The sequence below is a fragment of the Canis lupus genome, chromosome 21 (assembly GCF_003254725.2).
Source record: "Canis lupus dingo isolate Sandy chromosome 21, ASM325472v2, whole genome shotgun sequence".
Lineage (NCBI taxonomy): Eukaryota > Metazoa > Chordata > Mammalia > Carnivora > Canidae > Canis > Canis lupus.
The window spans coordinates 7,412,069-7,426,855 of record NC_064263.1 but is presented as its reverse complement, the minus strand read 5'-3'; the positions used below and the strand labels follow the sequence as shown (position 1 = coordinate 7,426,855).

Below are 14,787 nucleotides of genomic sequence, written 5' to 3'. Positions count from 1 at the left end.
ATACCAAAATTTAAAATCTCACTGGTATTTTATTCAGTTTCATTTTCTACCTTATATTTTAGCAAAAACAACCAATTCTGTAGTGTACCTTTCATCCTGATTATGGAGTTCAATTCTCCCAACCATCTTTTTTAATCAATGAAAAAAATAAAAGTCACAGAAAGATATAGTTATCTGCTCAAGGTCAAGGTCATACAGCTACTAAGGATGAGTTTAGGAGATGATACAAATTGAAATAATGTCACAAATAGTTAAATCCTATAGGAATGAGAATTATTGTACAAGGGCTTGTTCTAGCATCAAAAAAAAAAAAAGGCAGCATAATTCTGTTGAGAAAGCCATCGAGGTTAAGTGAAATAGAGAATACAGAAAGAGGATTATTTAGAATTGTCAAGGGCAGCAGTGTTAGCTGTTTTGAGATTCTTTCCAAACTGGTATCATGTTGTTTAATTAAATGGCAGAGGGACCCGAAAGTAAAACACAGAAAGAGATACAAAGTAGGCAATAAGAATTGAAGAATATTTTTAATAATTACAAAGTTTTCTGTTCGTTATTAATCATTAGAAATGACTCATCTGGAAAATTATTTTCAAAGAGATACTGAGATAAGAAGGCCAAACTTTTTGTTGTGCTTCCCCCACTGTTACATCAAAGAAATTGAAATCTTTAGCTACATGAACAGGCAGTGTCCTTGGTAGCGGTAAATGAGAACCATCCTTCTCTTTTAGACTTAGCCAAGATCGTGAGCCAAACAGAAGTGCAACGCCTCCACTGCCATCTTTGCCATTTCAAACCAAAGAAATGACGAGTCCCCTGGTTAGTGATGATGAAGTGTTCCCGCTGGTGAGTTGCTCGGTTGTTGGTTAATTTTTTTTCCTTTAAGGAATGACTACTCCTACACTGATACCTATACACTGATGTTCACATAGTTGTTAAGAAAGAAAATATTGCTTCTTGAATAGGACTCCAAGGTGGATCTGTGAGTCGTTTGGCCGTGCCTTTCTACAGAAGGAAAAGAGATCCATAATGTTTCATCAAGTATTTCAATCTAAGGCTATTTTCTGAGATTCATCATCCATATTGTTTTATATGTTAATTTTATGTAGTTAATCCATTTTTGTTTCTCGATAGTATTCCATTGTAAATAAATGCTGCATAGAATGATACTACAATTTATCCATTTTACTGTTGGCAGACATTTGAGTTATTTCCAGCTCAGGAATATTACAAATAATGCTGCTAAAACATTCTTGTATGTATCTTTTGGTACACACGTGTACACATTTCCATTGGGTATATTCCTAAAGTGGAATTGCTGGGTCATAGGATATACTTAAGGTCAGCTTTAGGAGGTAATGCCAAACTGGTTCTCTAACTGTTTGAGCCAGTTAATACCCCAATAAGTAGTATTTGAGTGTTCTTCTTTCCACCACTTGGTACTCTCCGTCTTTTTTATTTTTGCTTTCCTGGCCAGTGTGTAGTAACTTCCTATCATGGTTTTAATATATATCTGGTGAATAATAAAGTTGAGCACCTTTTCATTGGCCATTTTGATGTTCTCCTTTGTAAAATGTCTGTTCAATTCCCTTGTCTAACTTTCTGTTGGATTGTCTTTATTCTCATCGATTTGTAGGAGTTCTTTATATATTCTGGATATAAGCCCTTTGTTGATTATATAAATTGCAAATATCTTCTATCACTTTTACTTGCCTCTTCACTTAATAGTATATTTTGGTAACCAGAAGTTCTTAATTTTAATACATTCACTTATGAATCTTTTCCTCTGTGATTAACATTTTTTGGTAACCTATTTAAAACTTTGCCTGTCCCAAAGTTACAAAAATATTATCCTATGTTATCTTTTAGAACCGTTAGCTCTTTATCTTTCATATTTACATCTACACCTGGAATCAATTTTTGCATATGGTGCAAGGTAGTATTCTCAATCCCTTTCCCCATGAAAATATTCAGTTGAATTTGCACATATATTCTAGTCCTATGGATTCTATTGAATTTTCTATATTCCAAATCAAAATAATGACAATTTATTTCCTACTTTCATATCTTTATACCTTTTTTCTATTTTGGGCTTTACTTTACTAAGGCCTCCAGTAAATGTATCCTTCTCTCATTCTCAATTGCAAAGGAATTTCAATATTCCGCCATTGTGTATGATATTCACTATAGATATTTTGTAGACTCCTTTTTAAGATTTTTTTTTGAGATTTTATTTATTTATTCATGAGAAACAGAGAAAGAGGCAGAGATATAGGCAGAGGGAGAAGCAGACTCTCTGCACGAGCCCAATGTGGGACTCGATCCCGGACCCCGGGATCACGCCCTGAGTCAGACGCTCAACTGCTGAGCCACCCAGGCATCCCGATTCCTTTTATTAATATTAAGCAATTTCCCTTTTATTTCTAGAGTGCTGACTTTGTTCGTGAATTAATTTGGAATTTTATCAAATGCTTGTACTGCTTCTTTTGAAATGACCAAAGCAAAAACAAAAAGAAACGACCATATTAGTTTTCTCTTTAGTTTGGTTAATGTTTTTTCTTGTTAACTCAACTTTGAATTCTTGGAATAAACTGCACTCGATAACTGCATTTGGTCTGTTCATACTGGCTTAGACTTTTTGTTTTGTGTTCACTAGAGAAATTAGCCTGTAATGTTCTTTTGCTGTCCTTATCAAGCTTTGGCATCAGATTATGTTGACCTCATAAAACAGGTGGGAAAGATTCTTAATTTCATATTCTTCTGTTTCTTCATTTTCCTTGACTCTCTGTGTTGGTTTCTATGCATAAAAGAGCCACCACTCCCTGCCTTAAGAATGTGATTTCGTGTAGGTTAATTTCAGTCTTATATTTTTCAGTTCCTGAATTTTCATCTGATTCTTTTTTTGCATTTTCCAGTTCTGTGCTGAATTTCCTGCCTTATGATTTAATTTCTTGAACATAATAATCACAGGGTGTTTTTAAGTAGATATTTACCTCAGAAAGTGAGTAGTAGTACTCGTAGCAATTGCTTTCACTTATATTCAAAGTATATCATGTAATTTTTTAGCACCTCTCCATGTTATACTAATATTGGATGCAAATTATAAACAATGACAACAATAGGAAATGTTTAAACTGGATGGGGTACCCCATGAGTGCTTTTCTGCTTTTCTGGAATCTGTTGGCTTCTTTTGGTAGAGATTGGAAATAAGATTTAAGGTGTTTTGGAAGAAGACTTTAAACCATTAACTTTTGAAGTGTTAGAGATCTCTAAAGCCTTGAAATGTTCTTTTGTGTTCCTCTCAACATGAAATGCCAGAATTATTTGAAAAGAATAAAATTCCATACCGATAAAATAACTGAAATAAACCTCCTTATTTAAGTTATGGGAACCACTGAGGGGAGTTAGCAAATTTTGTATCAATAAAATCTGGATGCTGAAGGACTCCAAAGTAAGCATATATTCCAGTGAAACAAAGCATGATGAATTGCTAAATGCCATATGGTTCTAATGTCAGATGATTTTAGCATTTTAGGCTAGTTAGTCTCTGCTCAAATATTACCTCATCATGGGTGCCTGAGCAACCAACCTACAGTAGCACCTCCTTCTTGATTCCCCTACCCCTTGTCCTGGTTTTTATTTTTTTCATAGCACTTTACCATAACACATTTATGTCTGCTCGTGTGTTTGCTTCCCTCTTCTAGAATTTAAGCCCCATGAATATAGGGACTTTTTCTGTCTTCGCTTACTGTTGTAGCCCCAGCACCCAAAAAAGTGTGGAGCATTAGTAGGCACCTAAAAAGCATACCAGCGTATCTGTTGTCTTAATAACAAGGATTGGGCTTCCTTCCTTCCTTGCATCACTCCTTTGAGGAAGTTCAGAGCCTCAGAGTTGCCAGGAAAAAATTATCTCCTGTTTTAGGTCTGGGCATGGGGAACTTAATCTGTGATGGAAGCCCCAGAATTCCCTGAAAGACATGGTCCAACCCACTGTTCTGGGTTCAGTAGTTTCCCTCCACCTCCACATTTTAACTTCTACATCAGTACTATTCCTTCCAAGACCACCAGCAACCTTCTAGTTCATTAAATATGCTTTAAGAACTTGTCTTCCTTAATCATTTTTTTTTTGAAACTCTCATATTCTCTGGCTTCTATGACACTATTCTCCATTGATTTTCCTGCTGCCTTTCTGGTTACTTTTTCCCAGTCTACTTCTCAGCTTCTCTCTCCTATACCTGTCCTTAAATATTAATGCTCATCATTCAGTCATAAAATCAACATTATAAGCACCTAGTGTATGGCAGGTTCTGTTCTAACACATCTTCGATGAGACATAGAAGCCTACAGTCTGGTGAAAGAGAGGAATCTCACCAGTGGATGAATGGATAAACAAATAGCATTGCAGACACACAATGGAATACTATTTAGCCATAAAAAGGAGAGAAATACTGATATGTGCTATAGTGTAGTAGATAAACCTCCAAAACACTATACTAAGTGGAAGCAGTTAGGCACAAAAGGTCATATTTTTTATGGTTCCAACTACATGAAGTGCTGAGAATAGGTAAATCATAGAAACAGGATGCAGATTAGTGGTTACCAGGGGCAGCTCGGGGAGCAGGGAATGGGGATCAGTAGCTTAGTGGATCCAGTTTCCTTTTAAGATGATGAAACTATTTTGGAACTAGATAGAGATGGTGGTTGCATAACATTGTAAATGTACTAAATGCCACTGAGTGGTTCATTTTCAAATGATTTTACTTGATGTGCATTTTACCTCAAAGAAGGGAGGGGTACAATTAATGACTGGAAACAAATGAATATATATTTTTAAAAATCAAGTAATGATAAATTGTATGAAGAAAAGAAAAGCCAATGATGTGACAGGAACTGATGGGAGTGTGAGGGATTACTTTAGGTTGAGTGGCCTGGAAAATGAGGAGAGGACACTGAGGAGACCTATATTAAGTTGAGACCTAAATTAACAACAACAAAAAAGGCCCAAAGATCTGGGGGAAGAGGGCTTCAGGCAGAGGGAACTCCTGGTGCAAATCTATAAGGCAGGAATAAATTTGGTAAGTTCAAGAACCAGTCCTGGAGCCTAGGAGAGAAAGAAGATGGAATGCACTGGGGACAGAGAAATAGTCAGATATGTAGAGACTTTATGCCAAGGGAAGGAATTCGAATTTTGGGTGGAAGAAAAGGAGGTGGGTGGGGGTGGGGGTGACTGAAGGGGGCACTTGATGGGATGAGCACTGGGTATTATTCTATATGTTGGCAAATTGAACACCAATAAAAAATAAATTTATAAAAAAATAAAAAAATAAAATATCTTTTAGAGAGATTCATGTCTTTTGAGTGCCAAATAAATAATAAATTATAGAGGGGCAAAGGTAGAAGTGGGGAGAGCAATTTTCAGGCTATTTCAGTAGTCAAGGCAAGAGATGATGATAGCAGTGTAGACAAAGGAACATGTTGGATCTGGGAAATGTTGTGGAGAACAGACCAGACAGTCAATGGGTTAACTCTGGGGAATGAAGGAAAGAAAGGACTCGGAGATGACTCCTAGGATGTAAGCCTGAGCATTGGGTGGATGCTAGCATCACTTTCAGACATGAAAGACTAGGGAAAGGAGTAGGATTGGAGGAGAAAATCATGATTTCTAGATTGGGCACTTCAATTTAAAATGTTCATTAGACATGCAAATGGGAATATCACATAGGTGTTAGGATATGTGACTCTGGTATTCCAGGAAGACATCAGAGCTGGAAACAAAATATAGGAGTAATCAGTGTATGGCTATAAATCTATAGGACTAGACGAGAATACTTTAAAGGGTATAAATGGGGAAACTGTCCTAAGACAAAGCCTTAGACTATTACATTTAGTGTTCCAATGGGAACCTTTAAGGAGAAGAGGAAAGGTTGATGGCGAAGGAGGTGGGACTCATGAGTGACAAGGTTCATTTGCAGAAAGAGCCATTGAGAAGACACAAAGGAATAGAATCCATGGTGTAGGTAGAAGTAAGAGTCTCTGAAACAGATTATGGCGTGAAATGTAGATACAGGTGCAACAGGGTATAGAGAGGTGAGGGAGCTCCTTCCTGAGAAGGAGACAAGGCCACCAGGTAATGAGTGAGAAAGTGAATATGCTAGGGAAGTGCAACAGAATGGTCAGGCATTAACTAACTGATGTTAGTTAACCATCAGTTAATCAGATGTTAACTAACCATCTGATATTTGAGGTGGACTTTGAGTGAAAGCAGTCCCCACAGTACACAATTCCTTCTCCAGCTGTTCAGGTGCATGCATGGCCAGGCAGGTTATTTAGGCCTAGGTTTTACCAAGCACCTGAGACAAAGACAGGATGTTGGTGGGGGAGATGGGGAACGAGTTGCTGAATGATTATAATGACGGATCTGGAATATAAGCAGAGTTAGAAGGGAATGGATGATGTGAGAAAGTGGAAATACTAGACTAAGCTGGAAGGATAATAGATGGGTTGCTGAAATCTTGATTAATAAATAATGCAGTTTTCATTGATGACAATGTTGAGAACATAACCATGGGAGTGGGAGCCTGAAATGAAGTTCTCTCCAAGATACCGTATTTGAACTACTTTTTATTTAATTTGCATGTCTTGGATTATTTCAATCAGACTGGCAGCCTTAATTACCTGTAACTTTGAAATATCTCTAATCTATACCTATCTTTTGAGTTCTAGACTGATGATATATCTCATTTTCTACATGACAATCTGAGACCCAAGTCACCTCTAATTCAGGATTATTCAAAATCAAAAGTACTTTCTTCATTCATATATTAATTCAAAAATTTTGTTTAAAATATACCCTGTGCCAGAAGCTGTGCTAGAACCCAGGGAATCAAAAATAAATAAGACATTACCCTCAATGAGCCCTTTTACTATTTTACTTTTCTCATAAGTGGCATTGATGTCACCCAGTCATCACTCAAGCCAGCAGTTAAGAAGTCATCTGTTTGAGATCAGGTTTCCTAGCATCTGAGACAGAGATTCTTAGGAAGGTGGTTTCTTGAAGGTAGTAAGTCTCGGCAGAAGGAGAATCAGGGAAGCAGTCTAAGGAGGGAGGAAAGCTAAACAAAAATGAGCTAAAAACAAGCTGGAGACTAACTTGGCCTGGTCTCACCAGGAGCTTGGAGCATGAATCGCACAACAGAGTTGGTTCCCCTGGAGACAAGAAGTCTGGTGTTCTGTGCCCTGTGTCAATCAGTCCTCGCCTTAGAGGAGAGGGAATAGGCTGCGGGGGATATTACAACTTCTCAGATGAGGCAGGGGCTCTTAGTCCAGCTGAGGGCAGGTCTCCAGAGAACCAACCCCCCAGCAAGCAGGAGGACAGATGTGCCAGCCTGGTGAAGGGAACCCCGCTAGGACACCAACAGCATCCACTAGAGTCTACCTCTTGAGCCACTCAGATCCATGCTCTGTTCATGTTCATTCCATTCAGGCCTATCTTCTTCAAGATTCTGGCTTGTCACATTTCTTGGAAAGTTTGTACGAGGAGGGTCAGTGGGACAAACTACAGGCCTTGATGCCACAACTGGTCTCAAGAACTTAATGGATGGTCATCATCTCTTCACCCATTCTAGATACCTCTCCATCTCAGCTAGCACTTACGTTAGTCCAGATAGCTTGCCTTGTCGGGTGAGCCCCTGGTTCCTGTGTCCTCCTCGGGATGTGGTTTGTCGTTTACAGTTAAAACTGGGCACAGGAGTATTAAAAGAAACCTCAGTGGCTAGCTGAATATCAGACATGTTCCTCGCTGCTTCCATTGTGTAGTAGTAGTCTTCGTGATGATTAGGGCCAGGTACCTCTGCCAGTGTAGTACCTCTTTTCTGTGCCTCTGATCCTTTGGCATGAGGAGCCCGAGGTGGCTAGGTGCCAGCCAGTGCTTTTTTTTTTTTTTTTTTTTTTTCCAGCCAATGCTTTAAGCTCAGTGAGACTCTTACAGGTATCATGGTGGAGGCATTTCCCCCTCTAAGATCCAGGGCCTGTACATCCACAGAGCCTCAAGATACAAAGACACAAGGTAGAAATTCTCCAAGTGGGTCAACAAAATGATGGAGAGTGGAGCCATTCTTCCATCCTCCCTTTTGTTCCCAGATTCATGTATTCTCCTGCTGGAAACACAGTAGCATATAACAGCCATTGGTTGAGAGTCTGTACCATGTCCTGAAGAACGTACCCCATCCTCACAGGATATAATTTCCCAGCTGATGCCCCACCCCTGCCTTCAAGAAGCCTATCAGAGCTAGCATCTTGCAGATGGTCTGGATGGTGAGACCAATGCATTCCATGGTCATGACCCCTCTGCCATACTCCTCAGCTGTAAATTAGGTTCCTTTACTATTAGTCAGGATCCCATGTCAGTAACTCAGTCTCTCTGTGAGCTGCCAGGTAGTGATCAAGGCCAAGGCCCTTCAGGCAGGAAAGGCAAACCCAAAGAATATACATCAGTGCTGGTGAGGGTAAAATATTGCCCCTTCCAAGGTGGAAGGGACCTAGTGTAAATTAGTTGCCACCAAAAGGCCGGTTGGTCTCCTTGAGGGATGGGTGCCATATCTGGAACTCCTCAGCTTTGGTCTCTATTGCAAGCAGGTGGGACGCTCAACAGCCATAGTTAGCTACCTTAATCTTGGTGAAAGTGGGACCGTCCTGACAGGCCCATCCATAATTTCCACTGGAATGACCAAGGACAGAGCTAGAACCAGTCATCCTCTCCACTTCTTAGCTGCTTGGCCTCAACTAGGGCCAGTAGCATTACAGGAACGGTTCTGTAAATAGTGTACAGTTTTCTGCTACAGATGGCGTGGTCTTGCTCCAGAATCTTAAGGTTCTTCAAGGCAACTTGCCTAGTACACTTGGCAGAGGCTACACAAGGCAATTTTATTTTATCAGAGATTCTCCTAGTATGGGATCTGCTAAGCCATTTGGCAGGACTTAATCAGTTAACAAACAGTTAAATGAGCACTTCCATATTACCACAAAGTGTGTAAGTGGGAGGCTTTGTCAGCTCTAATTGGACAAAGGAGATACATTCCAGCATTACGGCCTTCCCTGCCAGAAGCCACTTGTACCCCGACATGCATCATGCCAGCTCTCCTCACCTGGCTAACTCCAAACAGCAATTAGCTCCCTTTTTCAGCCAATCCTTAATTTTTTTTCCTATCTAAGTTTTCTTTGCCCAAGTCTATCATAATCTTTATGTCAGCTTTTTGGCGTTGCCTATTTTCAGATGAAAACCCTTGGTTTTACAAATTAGTCGAGTATGTTTTAGGCAAGTTCCATGGTAATTTTCTTGTCCCTGTCCCTGCTTTTGCAGTTGAACATGTAACTATTCATTTCTAGAGCTTTTGAATATGCTGGTGGTGTGATGTTTTCATTCTTTGAGGATTTTTCACAAGCAGTCACTGTATTACAACAGCAGAGAGAGTTAGTCTGGATTATTTCATTAAGAGGTATGTGGGACCACATGCTCCGGATGAAGCATGCCTGGAAACAGGAAGGTTTAAAAGGCTTTGTATTCCTCATCTAACATTTCTTTCTTTCTTTAGTCTCCCCCAGATATAGTCTTCCCAGCCTCTTTGGCTGCACAGCATTATCTCCTGGAGGAAGAGAAGCGAGCAAAAGAATTTGAGAAACTTCTAAATACACATATTGATGAACTGCAAAGACATACAGAATTTACTCTTAATAAATACACGAAGCTAAAACAAAATAGACACATATGAGCTTTTAAACTCTTTCATTTGCTTCCCCACCCCAAGAAAAAAAAGCTCTGGCAAAATATTGACAAAGCTGAATAATGAAACTGAGAAATTTTGTTCTGTTTTCTTAAGTAAATCGTTTCTGTCAGGTAGCCAGAAAATAGTAAGTATTTTGTTCGATTAAGCTGTTTGTATTTCTACATTTACATAATAAATTGTTTGGCTCTAGAGTTACTATAAGATAAACATGACTACAAAAGAGATTTTTTTTTCCCAGTCTAAGGAATATTGTGGAATTAAATAGGGGTTTTTATCCCCACTTGAATCATGTATACTGAATACCCATTTCCTCTGTAACAACACAAAACCAGGGAAAGGGAATGTCACATTCCAAATAGCACACTGAGTGCGGCTCAGTTGTACTAGGTTTGAAAACTCAAGGATTTTTAAAAATGAGAAGCATTATTTTGAGCCATGTGAACATCCTAAAATTTCTTTTAGGGAAAAAAAAAAAAAAAAGCATAGCTTTACTGGTTCTGCATTCATCCTTGTAATGTTTTAACACAACGTTTTAACACAATAACACAACACAGTGGAATGTGCTATTTACACACTTAAATATATGTGCCAGCCAGAGATTAGTGCTTTCTTGTTAGTACTAATTACTTCACAGACACGGAAAAGATAAAGAAGATAGAAAACATTACTGTTGTTACAATCCTCTTTGTAATACCTCTGTTTTTAATACAATAAAGGAATACAAAGTTCTGTGGACTGAAAACATAAATGCTCAATCTGTATACAACAGTAATAGCACCATAGTGGACAATAAAATTTAAGTTACAAGCATATAAGCATGATAATCCATTCTTCTTTCTTTAAAAATGACATTTATATAAAGATTATGAAAAATCCCTCTAGTTATTCAAGGTAAGTCCTACAGCTCTTAGAGGTTTCTTTCTCTCTTCGAAAAGATTAAATCTCAACATACTGCAAGATTAAGTCAAGATGTCTTTAGATAACAAGTGCCATTGTCATGCGAAAAATGCAGAGCCCTGTTCACTTTAGGTGATGGGACCCTACAGATTTGTATAGCTCTTGATATTTGCAGAAAGCCTTCACACAGCAATATTCATTTCAACTCAAAACAAGCCTGTGAAGTCAGCAAGGTGAATATCCTTATTCCTGGGAATCAAGCTGTTAGGAAACTTCTAGAATCAGGGTAGTCAAGAAGAGACAGGGATGCCTGGCTTCTAATTACTGGCTCCAGCTCTTACTATTTCCTAGTATCACCTTTTGTAAGCAAGTAGAAGGGGAATAAGCCTGTATCCATAGAAGCCCTTTTTCATGATGAAACATCTGAGGGGTACAGAGCCTTTAGTGTACCCCAAAAGGTCCCTGTGAGGAAAATAATACAAGTTATGGTGCTTTAAGATTATTTAGCAATTCCTAGCCTGGACACAAAATACTTTTCAGTGTTATCTTTAGAAGATGGAAGAAGGGCCACCTGGGTGGCTCGGTGGTTGAGCATCTGCCTTTGGCTCAGGTCATGATCCTGGGGTCCTGGGATCAAGTCCCATATCGGGCTCCCCAAAGGGAGCCTGCTTCTTCCTCTGCCTTTGTCTCTGCCTTTCTCTATGTCTCTCTCATCAATAAATAAATAAAATCTTAAAAAAAAAAAAAAAAAGATGGGAAGAAAAAGTATGTTTAGGAAAAGGGCATTCCATAAACAATTCTAAAACCTTTGTATTAAAAAAAAAACTTTGTATTCATAATGCAAATGCAAACAATGCAAAAGCTTACATACATGTATCTCTATAATCCCCTAAATCTGAATGCCACTTCATTCTTTTCAGGGTTGATACATGATTTAAAATTGTGTGCTGAAATAAAGATCTAGCTACAATGTTCTTAGAACTTAGCAGAGTCAAGAGAGCATGAACTTGGAGCAGGTCCAGGACTAACAGTAAATTCGCTCCCCTGGATCATTATTTTAAGTCCCTAAGCAAACTGCTTCTAAATCACTAGTTTGGCATTGCACTTAATACCAGCTTTCTTAAAACAGTAGTTTTCAGTATTTTTTTGCTTAACAGCGGGATTCATTGTTCAAAAGGAATCAGATGCTAAAGCCCAGCCCATATATAATCAAGATAAAAAGCAAGCAAGCCACTCTGTTTGCATGCTGAGAGGAGGGAAGGATGAGGCTCCCCTGCGGCTCACACTGGCTCCTCAGCCTCTCCCACCCTCCAAAGACCAAAGGGATGCCCCGGGGCGGTAGCCCTAGGGGGGGTGGGAGGGATGGGAGGAGAAGCTGATGTGCTCTGTAGGACCCTAGCACACAATACATTTTCCTACAGAAATTGTGGCATGGATAACAATTATAGCCTTATCCATTCTACCAAAGCCACCTTAGCCCATGATTTAGCTAAAACATAGTGGGAGGAGGAGAAAGAAAGAAACAGGAGAAAGACCTAAGAGGCCATCTAGCCCTGGAGATGGCTCAAATGGGACATGTGACTTAATTCTGCCTCATTAATGGCTTAAATATACACTTCTACTTCTCAGTTACTCAGGAGCATATTAACTGATCTGGGAATTAAATTTGCGGGGAGGAGCGCGGTCTGCTGAAAAACCAGAGGTAACCCCCACATTTCAGTTGAGATGATAGACATCTCTTGATTACCTGCCAACAGAGCTGCTCCGCTCAGCAGAGCTTGGAGTCCCCCAAGTACCAGCACCGGAGCTGCAGCCTCACCCAGGCCCGGCTGTCTCCTCTCGCCCTGGGAGAGCAACCAGAGCCAAGCATCTTCGAGGCCACCTAACTGGAGAGGCCTGCCCTGGCGGGGTTTGTCTGAGTCCCTGCCTCAACCAAGGTTAACCTGACCTGAGCAAGCTAGAATCAATTGTAGTTTCAACAGTGATGTTGGGTGCTCTCTTCCCCACCCCATTATCTCTGCTAACATCAGTTTCTTCATTATCTGTGTGCCTCCTGTCCCTCCCAATGGGCCCAAAAGGTCCTACAAGAGAGGAGTACTCTTGGGCATCCTGCCTCCCTCCCCTGTGTTCCTAGCACGTAACCTCCCCTGGTTATGGGAGGTCCTGGTAAGGAGTGATTGAATCCAGACATGGAGGATACCTTCAGCAAAGGCCACGAGTAGAGCAAATTCAAGGCGGTTTATGGAACAATGACAAAACACGAGATATATGAAATTGTCAGCTGCAGAAGGTGCACAGACTCTAAATTTGTCTGAATGCTGGTGAATGTGAAGAGACCTTTACTCATACTTGACCTCACATATGACCGTCTAAGTATCTATGCATTCCTTTTATGTTTCAACTGATGTCTAAGACTCTGATATAGAACCATGCCTAACAGTCAGAGCAAATGAAACCCCAAGAATCCCAGGTTTTGAGCAATATGGTAGAAAGCGTGAGAGGGATTTGAGCCCAAGGACTTAAAGCCCAGTTAGCAACTGAAACTCAGCCCAACCCTTCCAATCCTGTAGCCTGGAGCATCACCCGAAGCTAAACTCTAGGGGATAAAATATTCCAAACTGATAGAAGGTTCTTCTCTCGAACCATGAGGCTGCACTGTGGCCCAGGGATAACAGTAAAAGGACCATGGGACTACTGAGTCCTGGCTGAGAGAAGATCCTGGGGGAAGGTTTTCATGACCTTCAGGGCCACAGTGAGGCCAAAATATCAGCAGAAATCACCCAGGCAGTATTGAGAAGCTGCCGCTCATCACCATCCTCCAACATCGGTCAAGAGGGGCCAGCCAGTCTTACAGCAAGGATAAACATGAGTCAGAGTCAGGCATGCAATTGCTGTGATGGTGGCCGAAAATCTCATGGCATAACAGAACTGCCAGGTAATCTAGAATCACAAAGTTTCAAATAGGGAAGCCTTCAGCGGGGCCAAGCATAGAATGAAGGAGGTGCTCAGAGCCACTTAGCAGGCCTCATGACTGGACTAGACATTCCTAGATCTTAAAGGTTCTCGATACATTAGTACAGCTTAGATCTGTTGGAGGCAAGTTACTCTCCATGCCTCAGCCCCATGACCTCAACAGAGGTTCCATATCTTTATCTGTGAACTGTGTCCAAAGACTGCCGAGGAATGAAGAAGGTAATATGCAGGATTCCAAGTCTCCATATTCCCTCCCATCCTTGACCTTGTCTCTTTGATTATAATCATTTCAGTGTGTGTGAAGTGCATTCTAGTTTTAATTTACATTTCTTTTATGACTATACAGAAAACACTCTGGAACATAGCGGGTACTCAGGAAATGCTAGCTGCTAGCACTTGTTGCCATCCTTGCCCTCTGAAGCAACAGGTCTGAGTTCAGAAGACAAAATACAACCTCAAAGAACAACACCATCATTTATCCAGGCCCACGTGTTACACATTATTAGAGAAATTAAACTTATTTCATCTTTAGCAGTTCTATTAAGAAATAATTTACATACCATAAAGTTCACTCAATTCCAAGGGTATAACTCAATGATATTTTACTAAATTTACAAAGTTGTGCAATCACTACCACAACCCAATTTGAGAACATTTCCATCACTCCAAAAAGATCCCCATGCCCATTTTCAGTCACTCCCTGTTCCTGTGCCCAACCCCAGGCAGCCACTGAACTGCTATTTCTGACATTTACCTGAACATTTCATATAAATGGATTCATATAATATGCATGTGTTTGCATCTGGCTTCTGTCATTTAGTTTTTTTGGTATGTGCGATTCATATTTTAGCATGCCATCAGTATTTTGTTCTCTTTTTATTGCAGCCTGGTATTCAGTTGTATGAAAAAAAACATATTTTGTTTATTCATTTCACTCACTGATGGACACTTGTCATTTCCAGTTTGGGGCTCTTCTAAATAAAGCTGTTATGAACATTTACATACAAGTCTGTGTGGACATATTTTCATTTCTGTCGAGTAGATTCCTGGGAGTCACATTTTGACTCACATTGTATATTCACTTTTAAGTTTTTTTTTTAATTTATCTTATTTATTTATGATAGTCACATAGAGAGAG

At 39.8% G+C, this 14,787-nt stretch overlaps 1 protein-coding gene across 5 annotated transcripts in view; it reads left to right on the top strand.

The window, feature by feature from the left end:
* The window catches only part of DEUP1 (deuterosome assembly protein 1), an 83,002-nt gene extending 70,425 nt beyond the window's left edge, over nt 1-12,577 (top strand). For 2 of the 5 annotated variants that reach the window (XM_025419318.3, XM_025419316.3), the window contains 2 exons: nt 729-843; nt 9,588-10,508. In XM_025419318.3, the coding sequence (XP_025275103.1) occupies nt 729-843; nt 9,588-9,764 (292 nt within the window). In that variant the 3' untranslated portion in view covers nt 9,765-10,508. Of the gene's footprint in view, nt 1-728; nt 844-962; nt 1,099-9,381; nt 9,406-9,587; nt 10,509-12,433 lie in introns of those variants that run through there. The other 3 variants (XM_035704187.2, XM_035704188.2, XM_025419322.3) reach the window with 3 other exon arrangements.
* The last annotated feature ends 2,210 nt before the right edge of the window (nt 12,578-14,787 follow it).